At 42.7% G+C, this 26,008-nt stretch overlaps 2 protein-coding genes and 1 long non-coding RNA gene across 26 annotated transcripts in view; 2 read left to right on the forward strand and 1 right to left on the reverse strand.

The window, feature by feature from the left end:
• The window catches only part of ANK3 (ankyrin 3), a 374,167-nt gene extending 372,707 nt beyond the window's left edge, over positions 1-1,460 (forward strand). For all 20 annotated transcript variants that reach the window (XM_055721313.1, XM_055721318.1, XM_055721322.1 and 17 more), the window contains one exon: positions 60-1,460. The gene's annotated coding sequence lies outside the window, so the exon portion shown is untranslated. The remainder of the gene's footprint in view (positions 1-59) is intronic.
• On the reverse strand, positions 142-16,670 carry LOC129736882 (uncharacterized). The gene is made up of 2 exons (XR_008734020.1): positions 9,716-16,670; positions 142-4,619 (listed from the first exon to the last, which is right to left on the reverse strand). It is a non-coding gene; the product is annotated as an uncharacterized LOC129736882 (long non-coding RNA).
• CCDC6 (coiled-coil domain containing 6) overlaps positions 9,128-26,008 on the forward strand; it is a 54,208-nt gene continuing 37,327 nt past the window's right edge. For 2 of the 5 annotated variants that reach the window (XR_008734019.1, XM_055721333.1), the window contains exon 1: positions 9,148-9,491. Coding sequence is in view for 4 of the 5 variants with exons in the window: in XM_055721333.1 (XP_055577308.1) it covers positions 9,183-9,491 (309 nt within the window). In the remaining variant the exon portion in view is untranslated. Of the gene's footprint in view, positions 9,492-20,672; positions 20,848-23,217; positions 23,315-26,008 lie in introns of those variants that run through there. The other 3 variants (XM_055721332.1, XM_055721335.1, XM_027817156.2) reach the window with 3 other exon arrangements.

Here is a 26,008-nt window from a genome sequence, read left to right on the forward strand (position 1 = left end):
ACAAATGTGATTCTAATGAGATAATCTGAAATGATTTGTGCTATCTTTTCTTTCCATAGGATTGTGTGCTTTTACTGCCAGTATTCTAGAGGGACACTCATGGAAGAAAAATCAACAGGAATTAAACATTCACCTATAAAATTGTGTGTGTGTTTGCTGCTTCCACACATTAACCGCATGGTTTTTATGCAAAAACAAACAAACAAACAAACAAAAAAATACAAAAAAATTAATTTAGCATGAGCCAATTTACAGAGCATGGAAATTCACATTCATTCACAGGATTGAAGGGTGCGCAGTTACCAATGCAGCGTATATACAAGATGCCATGCTGTTAACAGCTTCTTTCAAGCAGTTTGATGTCATCTCAAAAGAAATTCCTGTGGCCAGAGGGAATGTACGAAGATGAAATGGTTAAACAATGGAAAGACACTAAAATTACTAAAATCCACAACAGCTCGCCTTATTTTTCTTGGACCCAAACTGTCAGGGTATAAAACACTATTTGTTTCTTTTTTAAACATCGATAGTTTTGCTGTAAATAAATAACACTGTATAAATTCTAACAAAATAGAATAAATGTTGATAAGGCACTGCCTTTTCGATCACAAACAGAATATTGCAAATGCATTGAGCAGGCTAGGTGTCTCAAATAGCTGCACCTACAGGGATATTCTGGGTGTATCTTCACAGATTCTTGTATATTAGCAATTATAATGTTTGTATATGCAAAAACGCTAGCTTGATTTTAAAAAAATCTTTAAAATCTGCTGCAAATTTAAATGATTCCCAAAATGAGGAATTCTGTAGTTCTGTGAAAAATTTTCTTCAGAGTACTAATATTTTGATGCATGTGTTTCACCTTATTTTGATTAAATCTTTTCCAGTTTTGCAAACACTATACCGCAACATGAAAAATAAGATTTTATCTGTAAACACAAAGCCCTTCATCTAATATTTGTTGCTGATGCCAATTTTTCAATGAAATGACCTAAAACCCATAACATATACAGTAGTTGCATTATGGGGAGGGGGGTGCTATCTGTTCTCGCTTTATAATGGGGGTAATGCTTGCAGCTTTAGAAGTGGGTTGGTGCTCTAAGGAGCACAAGTTTGGGATATTTTTAAATGAACTGAAGAGAAATTATTAGCTAATAGACTGGCAGCACGCTGTAAAATTATTACTGTATTGTGTACTGGCTATAAGATGTAGAATCTTTCAGTAAGCCAATCATCTGTAATCATCCTAGCAGTGTAATATTAGGTTGTTAAGGCTGCTGTGTTTTAAAGGGCATTTTTATTTGGGTTTTGGTGAAATACTTTAATTTGTTGATTATATTCATATGGAAACAACATTCATTGATAATAGCTCTAATTACATATGTATGAAAACAACAAACACTGGATGATCTAGTTGATTATTTAAGCATAAAATAAATTGTGTTAAAACTCTTGGATAACGTGTATTTGGCAGTGTTCTTGTACCCTATAGACATGCAGCTTCACAAGGCCAGCCATTAACCACCCCTGGCTTTTTGCTGCTTTTCCTCTTGGTTCCTTTTGTCAGATCCACCTCCTTGTCTTCCCAGTGTGACAGGCCATCACTTGGCAGGCTGTCTCCAGGTGGGGGGAACGGGAGGAAAACACAGCAGCCAGCACATCCTCAGCAAAACTAAGGAAAGCCCACCTCCCTGGAACGTAAGAGACTCCATGGATGTGGGGAAAGGACCTGTGCAACAGGGGTATGCACAGCCTCTTCTCCAACATGTGTTAACTCTGAACTTCCTTTAATTTCTTTAGCCCCATTGAGAACCAGGAAAAGCACTCCCAAAACCAGCTTTCTCCCCAGTGTGTATCAGTTGGACCAATAACCAATCTGCTGCAGATGATGTAAATACAATGTACCTATCCTGTATATTGCATGCACTTCCTGTATATTATAGGTCATGGACCACTACATAAAAAGTGCGGCCAGACAAAGTTTTGGACACAGCATCAGTAGACACTCACTGCTCCGAGTGTGTGTGCAAGCTTCTGCTCAGGTGCAATAAGTACATTTTATTACTCAAGATTCAGTTTTACCAGGCTTTTGAGGCAACATGAAGATGATGTATATTACCCCAGCTTGGCACCCGACGAAGCACTGCTCCTACAGATAAAACTCAGTCTGCTTGTTGTTTTATCTGCTGACCCATGCAGGAACTGGTCCTCACCTGGGTCAGTCAGCAAAGCTCTCCTGCCTGGGGTGGAAAGCACTTGGCTTCAGGAGACTGTGACAGGTTGGTTTTGTTAGTGTTTCTGAGTTATTAGGGCTGCCAGCTTTTGAAGCAGTGACAGTAAATGGTTTTCATCATTTTAGCAGCCAGTCTGTGTTGCAATGCATGTTTTACCTAGGTCAGAATACTGCCGGTACAATGCTGATGGTTCAGGTGTAACACCAGAGTCTGGAGGGCAAATGCCACTTATGCCGCTGGAAAGCAACCACATCTGACTGCAGCTCACAGTCCAACAGCAGCGATCATCCTCCTGGAGACCTCGCTGCCCAGATGCCTCTCTCCTGCTCATGAGTACTGAAATCAGCTGAATGAAAAATGAAAATGATGTTTTCAGTAAATGGTGTGCAGATGTATATGTTTAATATTACATGATGATTTTACAGTTGGAAGCAAAGGCTGTGGTGACCACCAGCAGGAAAGCAGGAGCGGCGATGGAGAACAGCCTCACTTCATCTCTCTGTAACAGCATCCAAAAGGCAGCATTTCTTTTAACTCCATCTCTCTCCTGTGCCTGGTGCCCTGTTAGTGCCTGATGCTTATGGGGAAGAAAGCTGTGCTTGTACCTGGAACTGTCGTTCTGGCAGTCAGAAGCTGTCTTTATACAGACAGAAGGGTGGGGTTGCCTGTGCAGGTAGCTGAGGTGTGCAGGGGAATCTCAACAGATCTCCTGCTGCTGCTGCTGATTTATGTGGCATCTTCAAGCTAGGTGAGTCGATCTTAACTGCGACAGCGCATGTGAGTAGCTGCTGGCTCGCCTTGAGGCTCCCAAGGATGCTTCTGCAGCAAGGCCCAGCTGTGGGTAGCACTCAGCACCTGAGCAGGCTGCAACTAGCGCAGACGTGCCTCTCGGGCCAGCTGGGCCAGCACCCAACGTGCCCAGGCAGGGCAGTCCCCCAGCACCAGCAGGTCCTGGTCCTCCAGCTCCTGCCACACAGGCTGGCTGTGTCGCTGCTTGCTGCCTTCTGTGAAGCTTTGGTAAAACGGAGACAGCAAAGGTTGGAACTTCATACCTAAATCTGCAGTTTAAAATTTCACGTTAAATGTTGAACAAACAGGAATTTCTGGGTGTTGGTTTGTTTTGCACTGAGGGTATTGATTCTAACAGTAGCTCAGGATATTGGGGAAAAAATGGTTGAAGCATAAACGGTCATTTGAGAAGGAAAATGGAAATCTTGCCAGTACTAGCAAAGGGCAGACAGTAAGCGAGGGCTCTACCTCTAATGTGCACTTTTGTCTTTTTTTCGTGTTTTCTCCAGTGAGAACATTCCCCTTAGAGGCAAAACTGTAAGCCATGGGACTTCTATTGCATCTCTTAAAATAAACTCTATTGCTAAATACAGCCTTCTTTTCATCTGATATTTGTTTAGCACTACCTAATAATAATGCTGCAGAGTATCCTACCATACTTTTCCCATTTCTGCAAGAATAACAATTATATTTTATATGTGGCCAGTAATAGTTTTAATGTCAGAAATTCTAAGAGCTCCCATAGTGCAGACTTGACATTAGTGGGGTAAATGGGGTTGCTTGCAGGATTGCAGCATCCTGCTAATTAATGTTCATTTCCTTGTGGGTTGTTTAACACAGGCTTTGCCTGTAGTGCACATTGTGCAGGAAACTGGGATGTGCTCTACTAGGGGCTGCTGCAGTCTGCCTGGCGGGCCATGCGGTCCCAAAAACCTCTCTATGGCCCCTATGGAAGGAGTCTATAACTGGGGCTTCTTTGGGCTCAAGCGAGTCAGTAAAATCTGATAAACTCACTGAAGCCCACCAGTGGCAATTTTTATCACATAATCTTGACAGCAAACCCGGTGTAAGCAGCTTGGCCTGGAGGAAAGCGGGCGCAGCTGCCCCAGGGTGAGCTGTGGGGCCACATGAGGCCCCGTGCAGTTGGAGGGCTCTGCAGAGGCAGCAGCAATGGCTTTGGGGCAGCCCCCTGCCCCTGCCAGCCCCCTCCCCAGGAAGGGGGTGCAAGCTGGAGGGCTAGCGGGGTCACCTGGCTGAGGCTGGTGCAGGGCTGCAGGGCTGGGTATTGGCAAGGGTCTCGTTGTTTTGTACTAGCTACGTGTACAAGGTATGAAAATGTTACTGTTGACCTCATTGCATCCTTGGCCCTGGGGTCATGCACTGGAATTGCCAAGGGCAGCAGGATGGAGTGGATGCAAACAGGACCTCTGTTTTCAGGGCAGATCCCACCAAACTGTGGCTGGAGGAGGAAAAGCTCCTGGCTTAGCTTCCCTCTAACCCCAGAGTGAGTGGGGGAGGGAAAACATGGTGATAACGAGGAGGAAAATTTTCTCGCTTCAGTGAAAGCACAGCAGTTTTCCAATGGAGATGCAGACCCTAGGGTAGGAAGAGGGAAGATGGGAAGGTTAGACCCAGCCTGCTGCAAAGTGCTTCACATAAAAAATAGTCCATTACTGGGAAAGAAAAAGGTCAGTGAAGGACAGAAAAATGAGCTGCTCAAGAAAAATCTATGTACATGCCACATTTTTCATAACTGCTGATGCTAAAAACAGTATGCTAATTGTGCATGGCTTTATTTATTTGACCCAAAGTCCTGGAGGAAGGCGAAGATTTATAATAAAAGTTTTATTGGTACTTTTCCCATCATGCTGATGTTCAATTATTGAGAGCCATTTGGGCTATAAAACAGCAATGCACAGTAATTCCCTGTTCACCAACTTCCTTGGAAGGCCTCCAGAGGCTGGATATCATTGTGGCACCGCCAGACCAACAGAACCAACCTAGTACGAATGCTGAAAAAAAATCCCCTGGGAGAACAAGGATACAAAAGCAAAGCCCCAGAGCTGAAGATGCGTCAGCTACTGGGTGGCTATTGTGTGGCATATTTTCATATTCAGATACTCTACCTTGCACAGAGACTTCTTTTCTAATGCAGGTTTCTGATTAAATAATTGTTGGTAGGAAAAGCAAAGCAGGATGGTGTTATTTTTGTCTGGATTGCTTGTTAGAAAACATGGTTTACCCAGCACCAGTAGAGACCTTAACAACATTAGCAAATTGTGGGTTTTTTCCTGCTCGTACAAATCCCTTTCATATCGAGGTTTCTCCCCTTCAACAATGGTGAAATCTCCACATAGGCACTTCATTTTCCGCTTTGAATATTCTCTTGTATACAGGTCACAATTTTTCTTAACACTGCTTCAGTTTATTTTCATAGCAATATTTTACATTAATTGAATTTTAATGTGGCTTTGTCTTCATTTCTCCCTGCCCCCCCACCGCTATTTCAGTCGGGCACTCTGAGTACTGTACAGAATTTTTCCTGGGGTTAATTAGCTTCAGTTGGTCTTTTTCTCTTCGGTCTATAACCACTGAATATTTTAATAAAACTGTATTGTTATAGAAGGTCTTCCAGCTGATTAATGGACCTCTGGAATTATATTAAGGATTACATTAAATCTCTGAACATACCTCTTCTAACCCCTCACACCTAGCAATGTATTTTATACAAATATTTCTACTGTTGATGTGAGTTTATGAAACACTGTTTCTAATTGCCCATTACCTCCTGTAATGATAGTTTCTGTGAATAAATCCTTGCCTTTTTATTGCTTCTCTTTGATGTGAGTATCTGCTCTGCTATTATTACAGTGCCAGTGACATTTTGAGATTCTTTATTTGGACCGACACCTCCCCTTGCCCTCCTAGAGTTTTGCATTTATTTTTTGTACAATAAAAAAATACTGGGGCAAGGAGGATGGGGGACTTGTCCTGCAGGCACTGCAGCAGTGACAGGCTGCTCACAGTGGCTTTTACTCCGCGTCAAGCCCCTCGCCGCCCGCGGTGGGGAACAGGGCCCCAGCAGCAGCCCCCCGAGCAGCCTTGCAGGCGGGCGAAGCTGCGGTGCGGGGCAGCCTCTGCTGCACACCCTTTAAAAAGGGTTTTTGGTAATTGTGCCTGTACCACATAGTTATATTTTTAATTGGTTTGGTTGGGGGGTGTGTGTGCTAATTAAGATAAAATTTTCTCTCCCTGTTTATTAATTGGGAGTAGTTGGCTGTAATTGAAATTAAATATATGGGTGCTATTTTTGAAATGACTGAAATGCTGTTATGACAAGAAGGATGCAGTCTCAGATCTAAACATCAAGGGCCCTTGAGTTTTCCTCCCACTCCCCCACTGACTCAGTGTTTGTCATTGGGCAAGTGCCGCGGCTCGCTACCTCCCTTTCTTGCCTTCCAGCGCTATTGTGCGAATTAATTAGATAATGTTTCAGCGCAGCTTTGAACTGAGAGTGCTACAAAAGTGCCAAGTTATAATTTATTGTTATGAAAGCCTGCATGCTGGCTGGGAGCGAGACCTCTGATGCAACCTCAGTGAAGAGGGACGGCGAGGTGGCCGGGGGAAAGCTCCCCTCTTGCTCAAGATCCCTCTTCTTTATACGCAGCGTCTGCAGCACCTTCAGCCTGCTCTACAAGTGTTCTGCCAACCGCAGTGCCAACAGCTGCACGGTGTGATGCTGGGGACACAGCCCCTGGCTGAGCAAAGCCATGCCGGTTGCTGGATTGGGGATGTCGCCTGCACCTCCCTATCCGTTTTCAGGCTAGTCTTGGTGTCCAAAGGAGCAAGAGGCCATGTCCTCTGGAAAATTATAGCACTCCAAATCAGCAAAGCTCTTAAGATTAACATGGATAGGTCTGAAGAGTGACTTAAGGCTAAGCATGCTGTGGGGCTTGCTGGGTAAGATTAGCCCGGAGCAGATGCATGTTTTGCTGATGAAGATTTTCAAATTATTTAGGCCTTGATTCAACAAGACACTCAAACGTGAGCAGTCCCACTAAAGGCAACGGAAATAACTGGCTGATCAAAGCTGGGCAGCTAGATGAAGAAAGACCATTAGTTTACCAATCTCTTTGTTTAGAAACAAGTTTGCTTTGAGGAACATGTTTGCATGCAGAGGCAACGGAGCAACCTGGCTTTCCAGCGCTGTGGAGTGTGTACATGAAATAACGCTTCCTCACAACCCGGCTGTGTTCAGCCAGCTTCCCAAACACCAGCAGTCATGTTTAAAGGCAATTCCATTAAACTGTAATGACCTGTCCAAAACAGGGTTATTTGTCGAATCCTATTTTAATCTCTCAGGTGTTTTATCCCAGAGCCCATGCTGATGGAGAGGCTCAGCCTGGGTGCTGCTGTGGGGCAGAGGAGCCAGCAGCCGCCCTGGACGGTGGGTCTTGCCCACTCTTGCAGACCTAGGGGTCCCCAGGGGTGGCTGCAGAAGCATTGTAGGACAGCACTGAAAAGTCCTGACAAGACTTCATGGACATCATCTAGCTGGTCTGTGGAGACCTGTGCAGCACCTCTGCATGAAACCCTATAGCAGCATCTCTCAATGCTGATGCTCTTATATTTTGGGAGAAATCCCACCCTACCGATGCCCAGGGATGGGAAATCCCACTGAGGGGCTGCAGCTGCCCAGGGTGGTGCCAAGGGTCAGGGTTACTGATGGCCTTATTACACTTTAATGGCATCACCAGGCTCAGTACAGAGGTAAGAGTGTTGAGGAGTATGGCTCAGTTTCTGCAGGGCAACTGGTGCAGGACCTTGTTTAGCCTTAAAAGTCCTGGGCCGATGCACCCTGACGGGGGTAGAGTGGAGCTGTGGGGTTCGTCCAGTGCTGGATGGGGACCTCCATTTCCCACCCACCCCGATTTTGAGCCCTGTTTGCATGGCAGCGCCATGTGCCGGGGTCAGGCGTGTGGGCAGGTGTCGCAGAGAGTGGTCCCCATTGTTGAAAACCAGGAGCAGCCCTTTTACTGCTTTCCTGGTGATTAAGAAACCAAAAATAAAATGACCTGCACTTACATTCCCACGCAGGCAAAAGGAATGATTACTTTACAGAGATGGAAGTCCTTCATATATTACGGCCATTAAAAAGAGCAAAATTTGAAATGTACTGTGGCACAAAACGAAAAGGTGGCGTAGTTAGAGATAATGAAATCCTTACTTGCCATTAACAGAAAAATTACTGTTGTTAAAAGTTCCCTTCATAAACTGTTGAGAAACCAATTATACAGTCATGGTGACTAATTTATCCAGGAGCAATATGGACCCCATTATGCTGTATAGTATATGCACATGCTAATCAGAAAATACATTATGTGGAATGAGAGATGGGCGTTAATGTATCTTAATTTAAAGTGGTTTTGCAGGTGTACAGAGGCCTGAATTACCACGCCATTTTGCCTCTGTGCCGCCGAGGGGAGGGGAGCCGGGGGGCCACTGCGGTGCCCCTGTGCCCCGGCGGGCTGGGGGGACCCGAGCCCTGCTCGCAGTGCCCAGGCCCAGCGGCTACCAGCTGCCCTGCAAGGCAACGAGCGGCTGGCACAGCGTCAGCCATAGGTCAGCGCCATGGCCTCTGCCACCCCGCGCTTACCTCGCTGGCCAGTGCTGCCTGGCCCGTGTGTGGGTTTATAGATATATTCCTTAAAAAAGAAAAATAAAAGGTGTTCAGCTGCTGGAATCGTGTGTAAATGAACACCGGGGGGATCAGTCACAGCGCTGCTGGGGAGCCCAGGGCTCGCCTACGCGGGTCACAGGTTTGAGCGGCGAGCGGGATTTCCTACATACTGAGGTAAAAAATCCGCGGTTTGCGCGCAAGCTGTTTGCCACGGGTAGCGTAACATTTAAACGAAGCCTCCCAGGCAGGAGCCATGCCGTCGGGGCCGCCGGAGCCGGCGCTACGGCCGACTAAAGCGATTTTTCACGCGGCTGCCGCGCAAGGCGGCGGGGCGGGCGGCGGGGCCGGCAGGCGGCGCTGTGGGCGGGAGGCGCGGGCGGGCGGCCCCTCTTGGCGCGCGGGGAGGCCGCGGCGCCGGCGCGCGGCGGGCACCGCCCCCTGCTCGCCTGGCGGCGCGGCGGCGGGCGGGAGCAGCGGCGATGGCGGACAGCGCCAGCGAGAGCGACACGGACGGCGCCGGCGGCAGCGGCGGGGGCGGCGGCCCGGCGGGGCCGCTGACGGCGGGCGGCCCGGCGGCGGGGCCCGGCTCCGGGGTGGCGGGCGGCGGCTCGGGGGGCAAGGCGGGCGGGATCGTGATCTCCCCGTTTCGGCTGGAAGAGCTGACGAACCGCCTGGCCTCGCTGCAGCAGGAGAACAAGGTGCTGAAGATCGAGCTGGAGACCTACAAGCTCAAGTGCAAGGCGCTGCAGGAGGAGAACCGCGACCTGCGCAAGGCCAGCGTCACCATCGTGAGTGCGGGCGGCGCCGCGCCGGGCCCGGCGGCGGGCGGGAGGGCCGGCGGGCGGGCGTGGGGGTGCCCCGCCGCGGGGGTGTCCGCGCAGGGCGGGCCCGGCTGCCGCCGCCCTCCCCTCAGCCCTGCCCCGGCCGCGGCCTTCCCGCCCCGCCGCCGCCGGGCGCCCCCCGCCCCACCCCCCACCCCACCCCGGGGCGGCGGTGGTCGAGGCGACTTTACCTCAGGCGGGGGCCCGGCTGTCACCGCGGCCTGTCCCGGGGAGGCGGGGGGCTGGCCGGGTCACCCCGCGCCCTTCGCGCTGTCCCTGGGCTCTCGGCGAGGGCTTGCGGGAGGGGAGCGGCCCGAGGTGGTCCCCCCGCCCCCAGCCCCGCCTGCCCTCCCGGCTCCCCGCGGGGGGCGGCCCGGCCGAGCAGGGGGGCGCGGGGGGCGGCCCGGCGGGGCCTCGGGGTGAGCGGCTGTACGGGCCGCGCAGGGCGAGGGCCATGCTGGGTGTTCCCTGAAGTTTCTCTAAGTAGAGATTTTCTTCGAGTGTGAGCGATCTGCGGAGATTACGGATTGTCGGATCAGCCACTGTGCAGAAATGGCGAGGTGCAGGACAGTGTCTTAGACACGAAGAGGTGTTTGATGTGTTTGTAACGTTCTGTTAGCTGTGGTAGAGTTTCAAGAAGTTATTTGAGAACTCATTTAAAAGAAACCCCTTAAAAACAGCGCAAGTAACACACCCCGCTCTGTCCTGGGAAGAACTCAGCTATCGGTTTATAAGCACTGCAAGGTTAACTTGGAATTAAACATCATTTTATATGATGCACTTAGGCATCAATTCTCAGTAAAGTACATATGAAAGTACAACAAATATGACGTTGTTTTCTTCTCCATGGGTTGAGGGTTAGGAGTTTAGGTTGAGGGGGGGGATTGCTAATTCAGTAGTTAGAATGAGCGTTTAGATGTTGTAATGATCGTGGCCTGCATGCAAACAAAATAGGTAACATGTTAAAGACCAATTGAAGGTAACCCTGATACTTGTGCATGCTGTCCTGTACACCCGTGCCAGCACAGACAGAGAAGCCTGGAAAGTGACCAATCCCACCTGCACGTGCTGGTTGTCTTCTCATATGATTTTTCACAGGGGTTACTTTATTGCAAGTGTAATGGCTATTTTATTGATAATCAGTATTTTCATCGTTGTTACATCTAGCGAAGAAATGGAGCTCGTCTAGGCAAACCTCTCATCTGTTCCCAGTTGTAAGCATTCAGTGTCTAGCAGGATGTGGGCCGGAAGCGTGCATGAAATACAATACAGAAGTAATTTATTCAAGGATGACAAATACAGTGCTAGTTGGGGAAACGTGTGCTTTGTTAATATTTTACGAGAAGAGAATGTGTTAATTAGGTAGCAGTGGAGTGCCTTCTGATGTTGAAAGGGGCTAAGACATCTTGTCAGTCAGACATTTTCTCTTTGCCTGTTAGAAAGGCACAGCATCTTTCTGAACTCCTGGTAGGTGAATTGTTTGTAAACGACTTGAAAAAATGTTTGCATGCATTAAAGTTCTTTAGGTGCTGTCTCTAGGGACTGATTATCTTACATTTTCATCAGATTTTAATTTTTAAAAAGGAAGTATTTTTCTTAAATCTAAACCTCAGTCTGTATGGTTTTGACATCTTGGATAAAGAGAGAAAAGGTGTTAGACTTTTAGAGCAACCTGCAGGCTGTCTGGAAAACCGGCATCTTTAGCAGGCACTCTGTCTTTGGTATGCTAAACTGTGTGCACGACTGAGTAAACCACTTCTAATTCAGGAAGTGGCAAAATAATGAATGCAAAACATAACTTTTTTTTTCAGGCCACTGAGACTTTGTGCTGTGGTTTACATAGTCCATAATGTAAACACATTTGCAGTCAAAATAGCTTTGCAATGTGGCTGTAGTATACAAGTGACTAGAGATGAACTTTATTGGAACGTTGAAATGTGTTCCATTTGCATGTAAATGCAGTTAAATAGAAAGTTTCCTGATTTTCTCCATTGTGATTTTGAGCCTTCATCAGTTTACTCCTCCACCAGCCATCTCAAGCTCTTCGCCGTGTTGCTTTGCTGGCAGACGGGGACTGCATATCAGTTTCCTGTTGTAGACATTGTAATGTCACGAATCAGCTTTGATTTTTATCAAGTGTTGAGGATGAGCTGTGAAGCGCAAAATGAAACCAACAGGTAGCCAAAATAGCAGGTGAAATGACTAAACTTGTGTGCTGTAGGTGAAGGTGACTCCTTGAACTACGTGGCTCTTCATCTGCAAGCCTTTCGCTGTCCAGTGCCACAGAGACTCCTCACTTTCTCTGGCTCCTGCCATTGTCTTTAATGGTTTTAAATAGTTTGGCTTTAAGGTTTACCAGGTAGAAAGTGGTTTTCTTCCTCCTTCCTCTTGTGTTCATGCTGGTGTATTAATACGACGTCCTCTTCTTTGTTTCTGTGCTTGTGTGTAGTATTACTGGTGTAAGCGTGGATGTGTATGGTTTGGGAATTAAATAGCTTGCTGCTTAGGATCCTGTTGGTTCTATTTTGTAGTTAACCCTTATGTCGTAGGGTTGAAAATAAGCATTAATTAAGTGTAGGAGACCTATGTTAAGTAATTGCAGTCAGAAAACTGACTGAGAAAAGGTGTTGTCTTGGCAGGCTTGTATGCTCACTGACTCCATATAAACTGTCCTCCAAAAAAATGTAAAAACAGATGCTGCTTAAATACCAAAATTGGTAAAACTAGCTTGGACTAAGTGTACATCCAAAAAGATGTCTGAACTCTACTCCTTCCAGTAGCCTGAAATGAACATGAAATTATGTGGTTGCTTATGTGCAAGGCTGTGAAATTAAGTAAATATACATGAGAAGTTTATCTCACCTGCTATTATTAGTAACAAATTGTGAAGGAGGGAGCAAGGTGGGGAGGAAGCTAGGTAAATTTATAAAATAAAGTGTTATCTAGCAGTGCAAGAGATTACATGACAAGATGAAAAGTTTCAGATCAAGTATGAAGAAGAAATAATCATGATCACTTAATCCGTTTGCAGAGAGTTCATTTATATGTATTTAGCTGTCTTTAATTTTATGATCTCAGGGTAGGTTTCCGCAAGGTCTTTTTTAGGAAATGAAATGGATGGTGCCTAGGTGGAAAAATCACACACCTGAAGATCTGAGACACTGTATATTTGAGATGTGAAGTAGTGAGTTTTGGTTATAGTGCTGCATTACCAGAAGTGTATTTCCTGTGTGAACTTCCTTAATTTTTTTGTGAAAGATGTCTAACAAGGAGTTGTTGTATTTAATGGGCTAAGCCTGGGACAGCACGATTTCTCCATTTAAATAAGAGTACCTTCAAAACTGGGTGGTGGTGGTGGGGTGACTGCTTTTCAAAAGATGAAATTATTGTGTGTGACAAAAGCTGAAATAATTCAGCTGGGTGTAGGTATGTCTTGGTCAGGAAGTTTCTTTTGAAGTCAGTAGAGCTTGGGGTTCTAACTTCTTTTTTTCTGCTTTTCAGTGTTTGATGTGACGAAGTCATCCTATTTCAGTGAAAGCCATGTAATGTAACCTTTAACTGATACTGAAGCATTTTGGTTTTCTTTGTTACTGTTCTGAACTGACAGGCCTCATGCAAACAGTGCTTTTAATAACAAAAGGAGTTTTAGTCCCTGGTTGCTACAGGTACATGCATGCTTACTCTTGGATGTTACATTCAGTAATTAAACTTGTGTAAATTGGCCTACTATACTCAGGCATCTTCTGTAGTGTTAGAAAATTTAAGTATAGTAAGCCTTATTTGGTTATTTGTGGTTTTTTTTTTTAACTGATGTGGAGATAGCGTATTTGAGAAGCCTTAATTTAAAAATATTCGTGCTCCAGAAGGCTTTATGTAGCAGTTGTAATGCTTTGTTATATAGATCTTACAATACAAGAACAGTTTCTCAGTTTTGGTGTGTCATCCCATCCCCTGCCCCACAGTGTGCTTTGTAGTGAAGGGAGTTATCTTAGAAAGCCCAATTCATGGTGCTGTGTGGAGCCTCCAACAGGATCATCAATTCAGATGGGGCAGTCTGATCTAAAACGCTTATGGCATAAGCAACACTTGGACACTGGCTTTTGTGAGCTTGCTGTGAGTTATTGCTGTCTGGTAGTGACTGCTGCAGCACTTGCTGGCAAGGGGTGTTGGGACATGGTACTGCTGTAGGCTGCTGTGGGTTGCGAGTGGCAGTATTTTACTGAGACCTCTGCTACCCTTGTCTCTAGCTAAACTTGTGCCTCTGCACCTTGGCTCTCAGCTTGACTTTTTTTATTCCTTGTGTGTTAGCAGGGGGCTGTTGCATCTCCTGGCTTCTTGGTGTCCTCTGTATTTCTGCAGAGCAGTAAACAGCCTCCCACCAGCTGGGAGAAACAATGGAAGAAAAAGCCTTACTCAGCTCCTGTTTCCTTGCCCCTATTTACAAATCCTGAAGAAATTTGTTGCTTTCAGTAACAGTCATCTGAAAACAAACAGGCTTTCAGGGACTTGCAGATTGGAAAAATCTTGTGTGTTATCATAGACTTGTTACAGTTTTCTCAATAAACAATCAGATATAGGTTCTGGAAATAAATATGGTTTTAACATTTTTTTTCTCAAGGAATTGTGTGGTGGCATTTGTGTGTATGCACGAGATCTGCTGTTGCAGGTCTTAATGGAAAATGTCAGCTTGGATAGATAGTTTGGAGTGAATGGGTGTGCTATATTGTCGAAAATCTCCTGCAAAAATGCTTTTTAACAGCTTTTTTCTTTCCTGGAGTTTGCAACAGAATTTCAAAGCAGAACACCTGTTTCAATACAGTATAGGTCTATTAATAGTATAAGAAAGGGCGGGACAGGCTAACTGAATTGAAATATGAACCTTTAAAAGGTGCTCACTTAAGGGCACAGAGATGAATGAAAGAAATAGTAGTGGCTAGAGGTAAAAAGCAAACTAAGAAAGCAAAGATATTAGTGTTTTAAGAGGTATGTGTAAGTCTGTTATTTACTCTTTATTTTAAAGTAGGTCTTGTTTGCGTGAAAGAGGCTGACTTGCCATTCCATGATGTCTTCTGTAGATGCAAGAAACTTGCTTGGGACTTCTGTATCCAGTTGCATTGTTTGTAACTGATTTGTAGCAGGACTAAACTAAAAGTCTAACTCAAAAATAACTTTAGAAATGCTTTGCTTACCTGCTTTTCGGAGTAAAGATAACATTGTTACTAAGATTGGCAAGCTCATGTACACTGAAACTCCATCCAAAATTTTTCAGGAAGAGCAGGCACATAGGAAATGAGTGTCCTCTAACAGGTTTACATTTGCCTCAGATTCTCAAGAAGTTTCTATTGAGCTTCTACAAAATGTCTGTAAAGGAAAAAGGAAGCTTAGTAATACACTTCAGTGTTAACTGTTTTGGCCCTAAGGTTAACATGGCAAAAGCAATGCTACTTGCTCTGCGACTGGTGAACTAATAGGAGAAAGGTGTATTATCATCTACATCCATTTGGTAGTTATGCACAGCCACAGCATATCGAGTTCCCAGGGAAAAGCATTGTCAGTGCAATGGTAACTGCACATTACCATTTGTCTGTGTTGTAGGATGCCTTCAGTGCTGGTTAAAAAACAGGCAAAAAACACAGAAAAAGTAATGTTTCTGAACTTCATATGTCTAATAAACAGGCGTGCTTATACTTTCAGGGAGTTTAAGGCTCCAGAGGGTTACTAAATAGTCTGCTTTGATTTGTGTCACATCTTCATGTTTTTCTGAGTTGTTCCTGCATTGAATCTTGTAACTTACCTTGAAATGTGTCTTTGGGAAGGGTATCCAGTTTTAATTTGAAGACATGCAGAGGTGAAGAACCATTGTGCTTGGGAAGGCTCTGGTGTCCTACCTCTGGTTCTTCCCATCAGCTTTGTTGAGGCTGAGCTGTTGGTTCCTGCTGTGCCTTTTGGCTATGTTAATGAATTTTCTGGCTCCTCGGCTTTCTCCTTAGGAAGGCAGAGACTGTAACAGGCAGCTTCTAGTTTACTTCGACAAACTGAACTATGCTCTTGGGCTCTGTGATGCTGGAAATCAGATGTGCTGGATTAATATGGTGCGGGTACATGATGTGCTGATCTAGTCTAAACACCCTTTCCTGCTTCAAATTTGCACAAATGTTTCTGATAGCTTAATTTAGAGCTGACAGACTTTATTTTTCTTCTGGTATCATCAGTTGTCTTCTGTGAGCTTACCATTGTGTGCTCTGGCTGATTTGGCAGAAATGCAGTAGCACGCCTGTGCCTCTTCCAGGTCTGATTTGTACTGCTGGGCTGTCCAGTGGCACTTCATTTGGTGCTAATAATTGTGAATTCTTAGTGTCGGGAAGGGTATTTTCCCATTTTCTGGGGTTTTTTGAGGCTCTCTTCTTTTATGCCTCTGTTTTTTTCTTCACAAAGGGGTACCAACCCCTTAAATTTCTTTCCCTCACCCCGTATCAATTTTGCCAATGGGATGTGCAAAAGTGAAGGTGAGCTGTCTCTCTGTTGGACCTTGAGTAGCAGTCTGTTTTACGGCATCACACATGAAGCTAATACAGAGGTGGTGTTTGTTCTGTTTCTGTGTGTCTGTTCTCCGAGAGAATCCCTTGGTTTGTGGGATTCTTTTTTTTTTTTTTTTTCTTCCCAGAAGCTCAGCTTTGGTAAAATGAATTTGTTCCAAATGGAACAAAATGTGAAGGTGTCTGTTCTCTCTTATTGTTTCTTACAGGCTTGCTTATCTCAGTCTCCCAGAGTTCATCAGAAATGACTTACTGAAGAATAATGTGCATGAATATTTAGAACAAGATTATGTTTACTACATATTTGTGTGAAATTTCTAATGAAATTTCCACTGACAAGTATTTTTGAGGTCAGTAAGCCACTTTGGAAATCCTGCTGTATACTTTGATTATTTTATAACCATTTTTAAATAATGTATGGCATGTATTTCTAAATCAAAAAGTCATATGGGTACCATATACACATCCTACACCTTTGCGGTTGTCTTTATTACAAATAGTCCTTGGCTGAAAGATGAATCTGCTTATCTGCCACAACTTGTTCTCTATGAAACCATGCTGAATGACCGTTTTTATGTTTCTGTCCTTTATACAGTAAATTAATTTGTTTCCAGTATTGCTATTGGGTTGATACCAAACTGTGATAACCATCTGTGTCTTACTTGCCTTTAAATATTACACAACAGCTCCACTTTTTTTTTTTTTTTTTTTTTTTTAATCTGTTACCTTATTGATGTTCCTGTGTTTAATAACGGTGGAATGTCTTCAGTCAGTAGGAATACTGGTATATTGCTCTGAATTACTTTGGGGATAGATGTGAAATAAGAAATGAGATTTTAGAATGCTTTGGGGAATTTTTAATAATGCAAAGTTCTTGGTGTTTCTGTGGGCTTGCTATTCTGCATAGAAACTAATTTTGCTTTTCTCTTAAGTGAACTTTCTCATTGAAGTTGTATTGAGTTGTATGTCAGAACTGGTTTGTAGTCAGCTGTTACTTTACAAACGCTGTTTAATGTTGGGTTTGAACATTTACTGACACTAACGGCTGTTCTTTCTTAGTCTATCTCCAGTGATTTAAAAACATTCTGAAGGAGAGATGTGTTAGCTTTTTCTGCATTGTACACCTAGCAACATACTTGTTTTAACTGAAGAAATGTTAAAAGTATGCTACTGCTGTATATCTGCTAGAAATACTTAATGATTATATTTTTCCCCGCTAGTACGGTATGGGTCACTTGCCCAAATTAGTATTACCAATACCAAGAGTTTTGCATCTTTCACATCTGCTGGTTTAGATGGTAGACTAAAACGTTAGGATTTTTAGAGGTTCTAGCACTGTTGCTAATCCCAGTCTTGGAAAGCTAGTATAGACAAGACTAGAATAATTTCTAAATCCTGGAAGTTCTGTACTTCATTTTAGTTGTGATTTTGACTGTAATGGAGTTTGAATTTTAATGCTGATTTCAAAAAATGAAGGAAGGTGATTTTATTTTTTTTAATACTTTTTTTCCCAGAGTATGTGTATGGTCTATAGTTTTCTTGGACTATTTAATTCCGTTTACTTGTCCTCATTGATTGTTTCCTCCTACTGCTGATACTGACTTCAGTTAATATTATTAAAATTGTTATGTTCAAAGTCTTTAGTTTTAAGTGTTGGTATACATGGCGTGTATTTTCTTCTATGGACTGTTAGTGCTGAAGCTGCTTGTAGTAAATGAGGAAATAATACTGGTGTGTGTCACACAGCTGTGGTGAGCAAGCTGAGGCATCTGCTAGAGACTTCAACAAAATGTTTTGTTTTCATGCTGCACCTCATAAGGTGTGCTTGGGTGGGACTTCAGGTGAGGACTGGAAAAGCAGAAAATGCTTGGAATGGTGACTCCATGGTGGCTGCAGACAAAGCTGGTCAGGCAGTTGGACTTAGGGGTGCTGCATGAGGGTGGTTTCCCACAAAGAGATCTTGAAATGTGATTGGAATGAGGAAACAAGACTGTACTCTCTCCTCAAAAGGACTGCAAGTCATCAGCAGTAGACATCTGATGTATTTCAGCAAAGCCTGGTAAAAGCAGTGGAACAGTTGCTTTGCTGCTCTTTTTTGGGCTGGGGGTAGGAGGAAGTTGCAGAATTTAGCAGCAGCAGAAGAGATGAATCCTTTCTTTCTCTTAAAGAAAAAAAATCCCAAACAACTATAGGATGATAATACTAGGGACAGAATGTGCAAATTTGAATTATGTACAAGATTTGGGACCTAAACAGAATGAACGGAAAAGAGACACAAGCATGCTCTGGAAAAGAGGCAAAAATACAATATAAAGCAAGTTCCCATGAATCTGTAATAGAAAACATTCCTATGATGTCTTGCTTCCAGTGCAGCAGCCTGGGGATGTCCAGAAGGGAGCATCTCAAGTTCTACTACTTCAGTCAAGTCCTTCTGTCTGATTGAAGAGGTGTCTTCGTTTTAATTGTTACTTAACTGTTACTGTTCCATTTCAAAGTATTGGATAAGAGAATGCAGCAAAACCAAAGGCAAGACATTTGAGGTGAACTATTCCACAGTAAAAATGCAAGTATCTAAGTAGGAAGCCCCAAAGCACAAATCATAGATGTGCAGGTTTCACATCTCTCTGTCATGTCCAAGGACTCCTTCATGAAAGCTAAAGAAAAGTATTTATAGAAACATTGAAGCAATTTTTAATCCTGAGACTTGAGTTTGTAATTTTTTCAATTTTCAGTTAAAATACAGAGATTGTAGGCTATTTGTTGTCTATGAGGACAGTCTTTTCAGCTCCTGAGAGTCCTCTATCCCTTCATGCCTTCCATTGCAGCCATTTTGTTCCTGGAAAAAAGGGTATTCCCTCAGTTCATAGTCTGATCTGTAGTTCGTGGAGAAACTCTTAGGATAAGGCCTTTTCTTCCCTTATTAACTCTGAATTCTACTTTCTTTGAAATTTCATCTTCTGTGCGTTAATATTTCACGCAATCTGTTTTTCAGTTTGTGGTAGGCTTAGTGAGTTAGATGAGTATCTCTTCAGCTCTGCTGTAGATTGAACCAGCCTAGCAGTGTTTCAGCTGCCTGTAAAGCTTCCTCAGATGCTTTAATTCTTTAAACTGCCTAAAAGTTTGATGTTTTTGCTTATTACTGTAAAGTTAAGGTCTTTTTAGTTCCTTTATCGTTGTATATGCAAATCATATTTAAAATTTCTACCACATATATAAATAATTCCCACAATGATACACTTTGGTCCTAAATAGAAGTGTAGATGTTTCTTAACAAGTCAGTATAAAACCCAACAATGTTCAGTGGGCTGTGGTATGAATTTATACTTCTTTCTGTGCCTTACAGTTTGATTTCTACTTTCAACAGAGGCTGTTGGAAGGCTTTTGGGGTTTTTTTTGGTAGTGATGGGATTTCCACTTTGTTTCCCTTCACTTTCAAATAAACAGCAAAAGCAGTTACTCTGAATTTTGCAAAATGTAGGGGGTTTAATTGTTGTTTTTACAAGAGCTTTAAACAGTATGCGGTTTTCATAGCTGTTAAAAATGAAGAGTAGAAATATTGTCCTGGCTAGTGTTGCCAGGAATTGATTCGTTAGGCAAAAGCCCTGTCCTCACAGACCTTGAAATCTTGGTTGGGTTAAGAGGAGGGACACCTCCCGAATCCTTTTTCAAGAGTAAATTTAACCTGAGATGTAGATCTGCAAAAAAACTCCCTTTTGTTTGAAAATTGAGACATGTAACTGGAAATTCTTGCTCCATGGGTGGAAAGGTGGATAGACATTTCTTAAAAAAATCTTAGACCTACTTCTGCAGTTCTGTGTGGAGTGAATATTCAAGGATGATTCTGTTCCACAACCTCCCATCCTGCAAAACTCTGCAGAGATCAGAGACACAGGGTACAGGGCAAAGAACATGTTTTTTCATATGCCTCATCATATTTTCATACACTAAATCGATAGACTTGCTGCTTGTCTTGAAAGCCGGAAGAGAGATTTCTCTTCAGAATACAGTGGTATGTACTGTAAAATGTCCAAACTGTAGAGAAGGAAAAAACAAAATATTACTCCACTCACTGACCCCTAGGAGGGGTAAGTAGAAACATTTTTTTGCTGTGATGGAGTTAGAGCTAATGTGTCTTGAATTGGGATGGGCAATGTGTTGTTTACTTTGGGAATGTGTTGGTTTGGAACAAGGTAGTATTATAATCAGTAACAAGCTTTGTCTCCAGCACTTGTGGATTGCTGAGAAAGTGTTTCTATAAGAAAGCCAATGTGTGTAAGCGGAAGTTAGGGGGAGATTTTAAAAGAGGTGCTCTTGAGAGGTTAGTTATTTTGAGTGACTAGGGATATCTTGCTAGTGTGGGGAAAAACATTGCCATCCCTAATGATTGTCTAAGTTGTATTTAAGCTAAACAAAAACCCAACAAAAAAAAGAGGGATTAAAGAAAGTGGATCAAGAAATTACATGGTGAGCATGTCATGGTATAGTTTGGAAATCACAGAAGTGGATTTTGATATGGTAGTTGTCCTCCCTGGTTTTAATAAATTTGAAGGAAGGCAGGTTGATAGGTGTAGATATGCCACAGGTTGTACACACCTGAAGGAAGGATCTTCAAGTGCTGAAGGCCACTTGGATCTAGAAAAGAAGGATGATGAGTACACAGGCTGTTTGAGCTCAGGACCCAGTCTGGAAGTGAGGAAACCTGCAGTTTTCTGCCTGGAAACCAAGAGAGTTGCTGATACGTGGGAGGTGCCATGCAGCAGTGGTCTGACACCTTCTGCCTGGAAAAGGTGGGTATAACAGAATTATCCTTTGACTCTTACTATACACTCTCATGAAGAAAAACAAGTGTTTCACATTTGTGTACTTGCAAAGAAGAGAGCTGCATAAAGTGAAATAGGATTTTAATGAAGATTATTTGGGGGGCTGACTATTACATCTCTGCTCCCTGCTTTTGTTTGTGCTCTTTTGTCTTTGAATAGAGAAATGGTTGTGGCAGCAAAGCTACTTTTAACAATAGTTTGCTGTGGTTGCAGAAGTTTGTTATTTTAAAACACAGCTCAGTGCCTGTTAGCACCAACATACGTGCCTCTGAACAGAAGCTGTGCTGTAAATTAGTCATCTAATAGTCTATTCTTCTGCTGAACCTTTTGCTTTTCCTGCTCTGAAACTTTGGGGGTTTGCAGTATTGAGTTTGCTAATTGATCAGTCCAGCAAAGTGGACTAGGTGATGTGTGGGTGTGTCGAAGATGAATGGCAATTCATAAGTGCGCAGAAAACAGGCAAAGTATTTAAAATACGTTATTAAGCATTTGTGCATTAGAAATCTGATATTGCAGAGTAATTTGGTTTGATTTGCAGCAGTACTACATTTCTTGCAGTGTCTAGTATTGAGTGGTGGTGTTGCTGATATTTATGCTCTTGTTGATTACTGGTTGCTAAGTAGCATGACACAGCCAGGTTACGTTAAACTTGAGTGTTTTAGATGCAAGTCAAACAAAACCACAGCATTTTAAAAGGATGGTAATTCAAATGATCATGCAGGGTATGGAAAAAAAGTTAAAAACAAACGAACAACACCAGAACCAACAGAATAGTATATACTACATCAGTAGCTGTAAGTAATTTGATTTTTTTTCTAACTTTCATGTCCAGAAACCTGCATGTTCAAAAATTCATGCAAGCTAAACATAAAACTACAAATCTAGTTATTTATTTATGTGCATCTTTATGATATTTTTCAGCAGGTTTTATATTGAGGCGTAACAAAAGCAAAACCTGTTCCATGTGCTTCTGTATTCTATTTGTTTTACACTTATTGATTAACTAGCGAACTATTTACAGTACAAAAAAAATGCCAGTAAAACAGTAGTGTCACTGGCAAAGAGATAAGTAAAAACGTCTTTCAAGTAGTTATCAGTAAAGGATTAATACAGAAATCTATTTCAAACCTTGGTTGACTGTTTGACAGTGTAGTTTTAATTTGTGTTGGCTGCTTTTGTCAATGTAAATCTTGAGTTGGGTATGTGCTAAGAAAAATGTGGAAGGCCCTAGCAAAGCACAGTACCTTCTGCTGGAGTGGTGTTGCCTAACCTTTGTGCTGGGAATGGTCACTTTGCCTCTGCTGGGCTCAGAATGGAGCTGTGTAATACGGCCCCATTCTTAGTGCCTTCCAGGCTGTGTTTGCATGTGCAGTCATTGCGATCTTTCTGATGAACATTTAACATGTATCTTGAAGAAATATTTTGCTAGTATGCAGTGAACTTGAGGACTTGGGAGAGCTGGACTTGTTGCTTGTATGCACCATACTTATTTTACACATGCGTTGGAAATCTGCTACTGAAAACGCAAGAAGTGCAGGAAATGTATACTTTGTGTGCATGTGCAGTGATGAGACGGAGAAACAGCCTCATGAAATAGAGCCATTTGGAAAGGTCTGTGGGCTAGATTTAATTTTCCTGCTAGGTCATTCCTGCCTTAGCTTGTAACTTCTGTTGGCTCAGGTTACAGCTCTTGTGTACTGGAAGCAGAGACTCCAGCCCTGATAACTGTCTGGGAGCTTGTTCTACATGATGATGTTTAAGCAACAGAAAAATGAGTGCTATAAGCATGTATCGAATGAGTAGTCAGATTGTTAAGGTTGTAACATCACGCGATTAAAAAAGGAAATGTTTAATATTTGCCTGTACAACCTTGCTACCTTTCCTTTGTGGTGCATTATTAACATATAGCCCTTAATTACATTAAAACTTGCAAAACAGCATGTGGTCATAGTTAAACTGTGAAGTAAAAGTCATTTGAGGTTTGACACATTTTTCTAGACTCTATCTTGAAATTTTTTTGTCACAGAAAGTGTGGCTTTTTCACATGCTGCATTTGTATTAACTGTTTAATGCCAGTATTTTGATATAGTAAAAACCCTTGACGAGAGTACGCTAATGTTATTTTAATCTCTTTTGAAGGAAGGCATTTAAATTATTTAAGTAAATTCAGGAATTGATTGTGTTATGAATTTCATATTGCTTGTTATAGCTTGTTTGTAGTGAACCAAATGCATTAATTTTATAAATATTTGTTTGTGAAATGAGCCCTGTTTTCATAACTTGCTTATTTCGTTTTCACCACTTGTATGTTTCAGTTCTGCAAGTTTCTTGCAAGTCAGCATCACAATGTAAAGAGAGAAGCTATTTTAAGTGTTTACAAACCTGAAGTGGAATGGAATTGCATACCATCAACCGGTTTACTTCATTGCTGATGGTTAGAGATTATTTAGCATGTATGAATACTGCTGAATTTCTGTGTTTAAGAAGCTGGTCAGTTATGAGGGCTCTTTTAAAGGGCTATTCCTTGTGTGGCTTTCCAGAGCACAAGACATATGCACCTATGTCTTGAAGGTAAATGATTTTTTGAGAGAAATTCTCATAAGGCATGAGGGATGTTAAGCTGAAAACATGTGATCACGGTTAAATCTGACTTGGAAGTAAAATGTAAGTCTTCTGTCATTTGACTCTGCTCGTTTCTCTAGTCAGTCTGTGACCACTGCAGATTCATATGGCAATGTGCTGGATCACTGGGTAGGCATCAAGTGAAAAACTTGCTGTGACTGGAGTTAGCAGTAGGAGTGTTGTGACAGAAGCATTTTGACATGTCCAGCCAAAGCTAGACTGACCTTTTAAAAAGGAGGCGGGGGGTGAATAAAGGGGAGAGAAAATTTCCAACTGTAAATGGAGATTAAAAGGAACTCTTATATACCTTATATACCCTTTAAATAATTACCTATCATACAAGTGTTCTTTTATTATTATAATGAAAAGCACATACCTATTTTTCCTCTCTTACAGCAGAACTTATCTACTGAATAGCTGAAATGTAATAGGGAGTTGGGTTTTGAGGTAGTTCTGCATGTGACTTTAATGTTGCATGACAGGTAACATTTAGAGTAGCTGAAGTAATCAGGCTGAGGTTCAACACTGATCTTAATTATTGTTTATTTTTTTTCACAGTTAGTGGGGTTTGGAAATAACATCTGAGCTTGTAAGTTTGTGGGTTTTTTAAAAAAAACAAAGTTTATATATATTTTTATATATATATATGTATTGAGTATACCCGAAGATAAAACCACATGCTTCTGCTATTAGTGTACCTCTGTTACTCCTAAAAATGCATCTTAAAGAAAGGAGAAGAAAAAAAAAAAAAAAGAAAAAATACAAATGAAACAAGTACTTTTATTTCGGAACTGAGGAAGCGACCCTGGGGGTTGCCATAGATTAAGCAGGAAATCACACTACAAATTGAACCCAGAACTTGAATTCCAGCTCACCACTTTAACCGCGAGAACATTCACTCTCTTTTTCTCTGCAGACCCAGCTGAAAAAGGTACCTTTACTTGGGGGGAAGGCTGCACCCATGTCATACTAGGACTTTGGTCAAAGTTCCTTGTCCTTCAGCCTTTAGAGGTAGAAGGGTGCTGCTGGGCAGTTGCGATAGTTGGCAGTAGTGTGAGCTGTTAGTCTCTTGAGTTACTGTTGCCTTCTTTTCTTGGTGTCGTTCATATTTCTCCTTGTCTGAAAAGCACATTGCATGCAGTGTGCTTGTTTAAGGTGCAGCTGGAAGTTTCATAGGAAAAAATAGCTCCAGCCTGGGAGAGCTGCAGTGTAAAAGTTCCTCCTGTAAGGGAACAGTATCAGCTCATTGGAATATTTAATCGTATTTGTAAACCAGTAGTTTTCCGTACCATTTTAAACTGGTTCCAGAAAGTACAGCCAGAGCAGTAACTTGAGATAGTACTGCTGGAGGAGTGTGTATTTCAGGAGAACTGGGAAACTTAGATTTTATTTTATACAAGAGCTACATATTCTAAAATCATGCCACTGTAACTTTCTGTACTTCACGCCCTTTTTACTTCATTGTATTTTTTAGTAGGACTTTTGGAAAGACTGTTTTCTGAAGTGACAGCTTTAGTTCAGTGTAACATGTGCAGCAACTGAGATCATCTCTTCCCTAAGCTGACCCAACCTTTCAGTCTATATTCAGTAGCTAAGATTGAGTTTCTTGTGTACAGCAACCCGTTTAAACTACTCTTCAGCTCCATCTGCAGGCTTATATTGTCCATAGGGTCCTGTCAACAGAAATTGCCCCATAAAAAGATGGATGAATTGCCTTAGAGGTGAGGGACCTTCAAGAGTGGATTAGATCAAAACAGTGCTTGGTAGACTGCCTCCAACAAGATCCGCTGAAATCTAGTGTCACGTCTACTCTGGATGGTACTGGAGACAGGTGGTGCTTTGCCAGCATGCAAGCTGGGCATGCTTGGCATCTGGTGCTCAGGTGGACCGAGTGTAGGTGACTGGAGCAGTTTGTGAAACACTTGTTACTGAAATCGTGTCTGAAGTGAGAGCTGAAAATAAAGTGCAAGAGGTTGGACTAGATGATCTTTAAGGTCCCTTCCAACCCAAACCATTCTATGATTCTATGAACTTGTTTGTGTCAAATCACTGATTAATATTGTAGTGATACTGACTAAGGAGCAGGTATTAATTGTGACTGTTGAACCTGCTTACTTACTGTGCGGTATCAGGAAGGTTTATGAAGCATTTAGAAGAGCTACATGGGGGAAGAAGGGGAGCTGTTATTTGTTTTATTATTCTTCTTATATTATATAATTTATTTTTTGTTATTCCACTGTGTTCAAGCTGATGCTTCATCGGAAATACTGGATTTTGCTCCTTCATAAAGTAGTGCCGCTAGGGCAATGTGGTTGGGGAATGGTCCAGTGACAAAGAGAGATCCCACTGTAAGCAGAAGCTGCTGCAGGTACTAGGAGCAAGAGGGCAGAGGGAAATCTAGCAGTGTGAAGTTGATCTGCTAAAGGTGTGTTTACAGGAAGAACTGAAAGCAGAAAAAGATTTTAACACTAAAATTTCACAGTTTATGCTAGTATATACAGCATGT

The sequence above is a fragment of the Falco cherrug genome, chromosome 9 (genome assembly GCF_023634085.1).
Source record: "Falco cherrug isolate bFalChe1 chromosome 9, bFalChe1.pri, whole genome shotgun sequence".
Lineage (NCBI taxonomy): Eukaryota > Metazoa > Chordata > Aves > Falconiformes > Falconidae > Falco > Falco cherrug.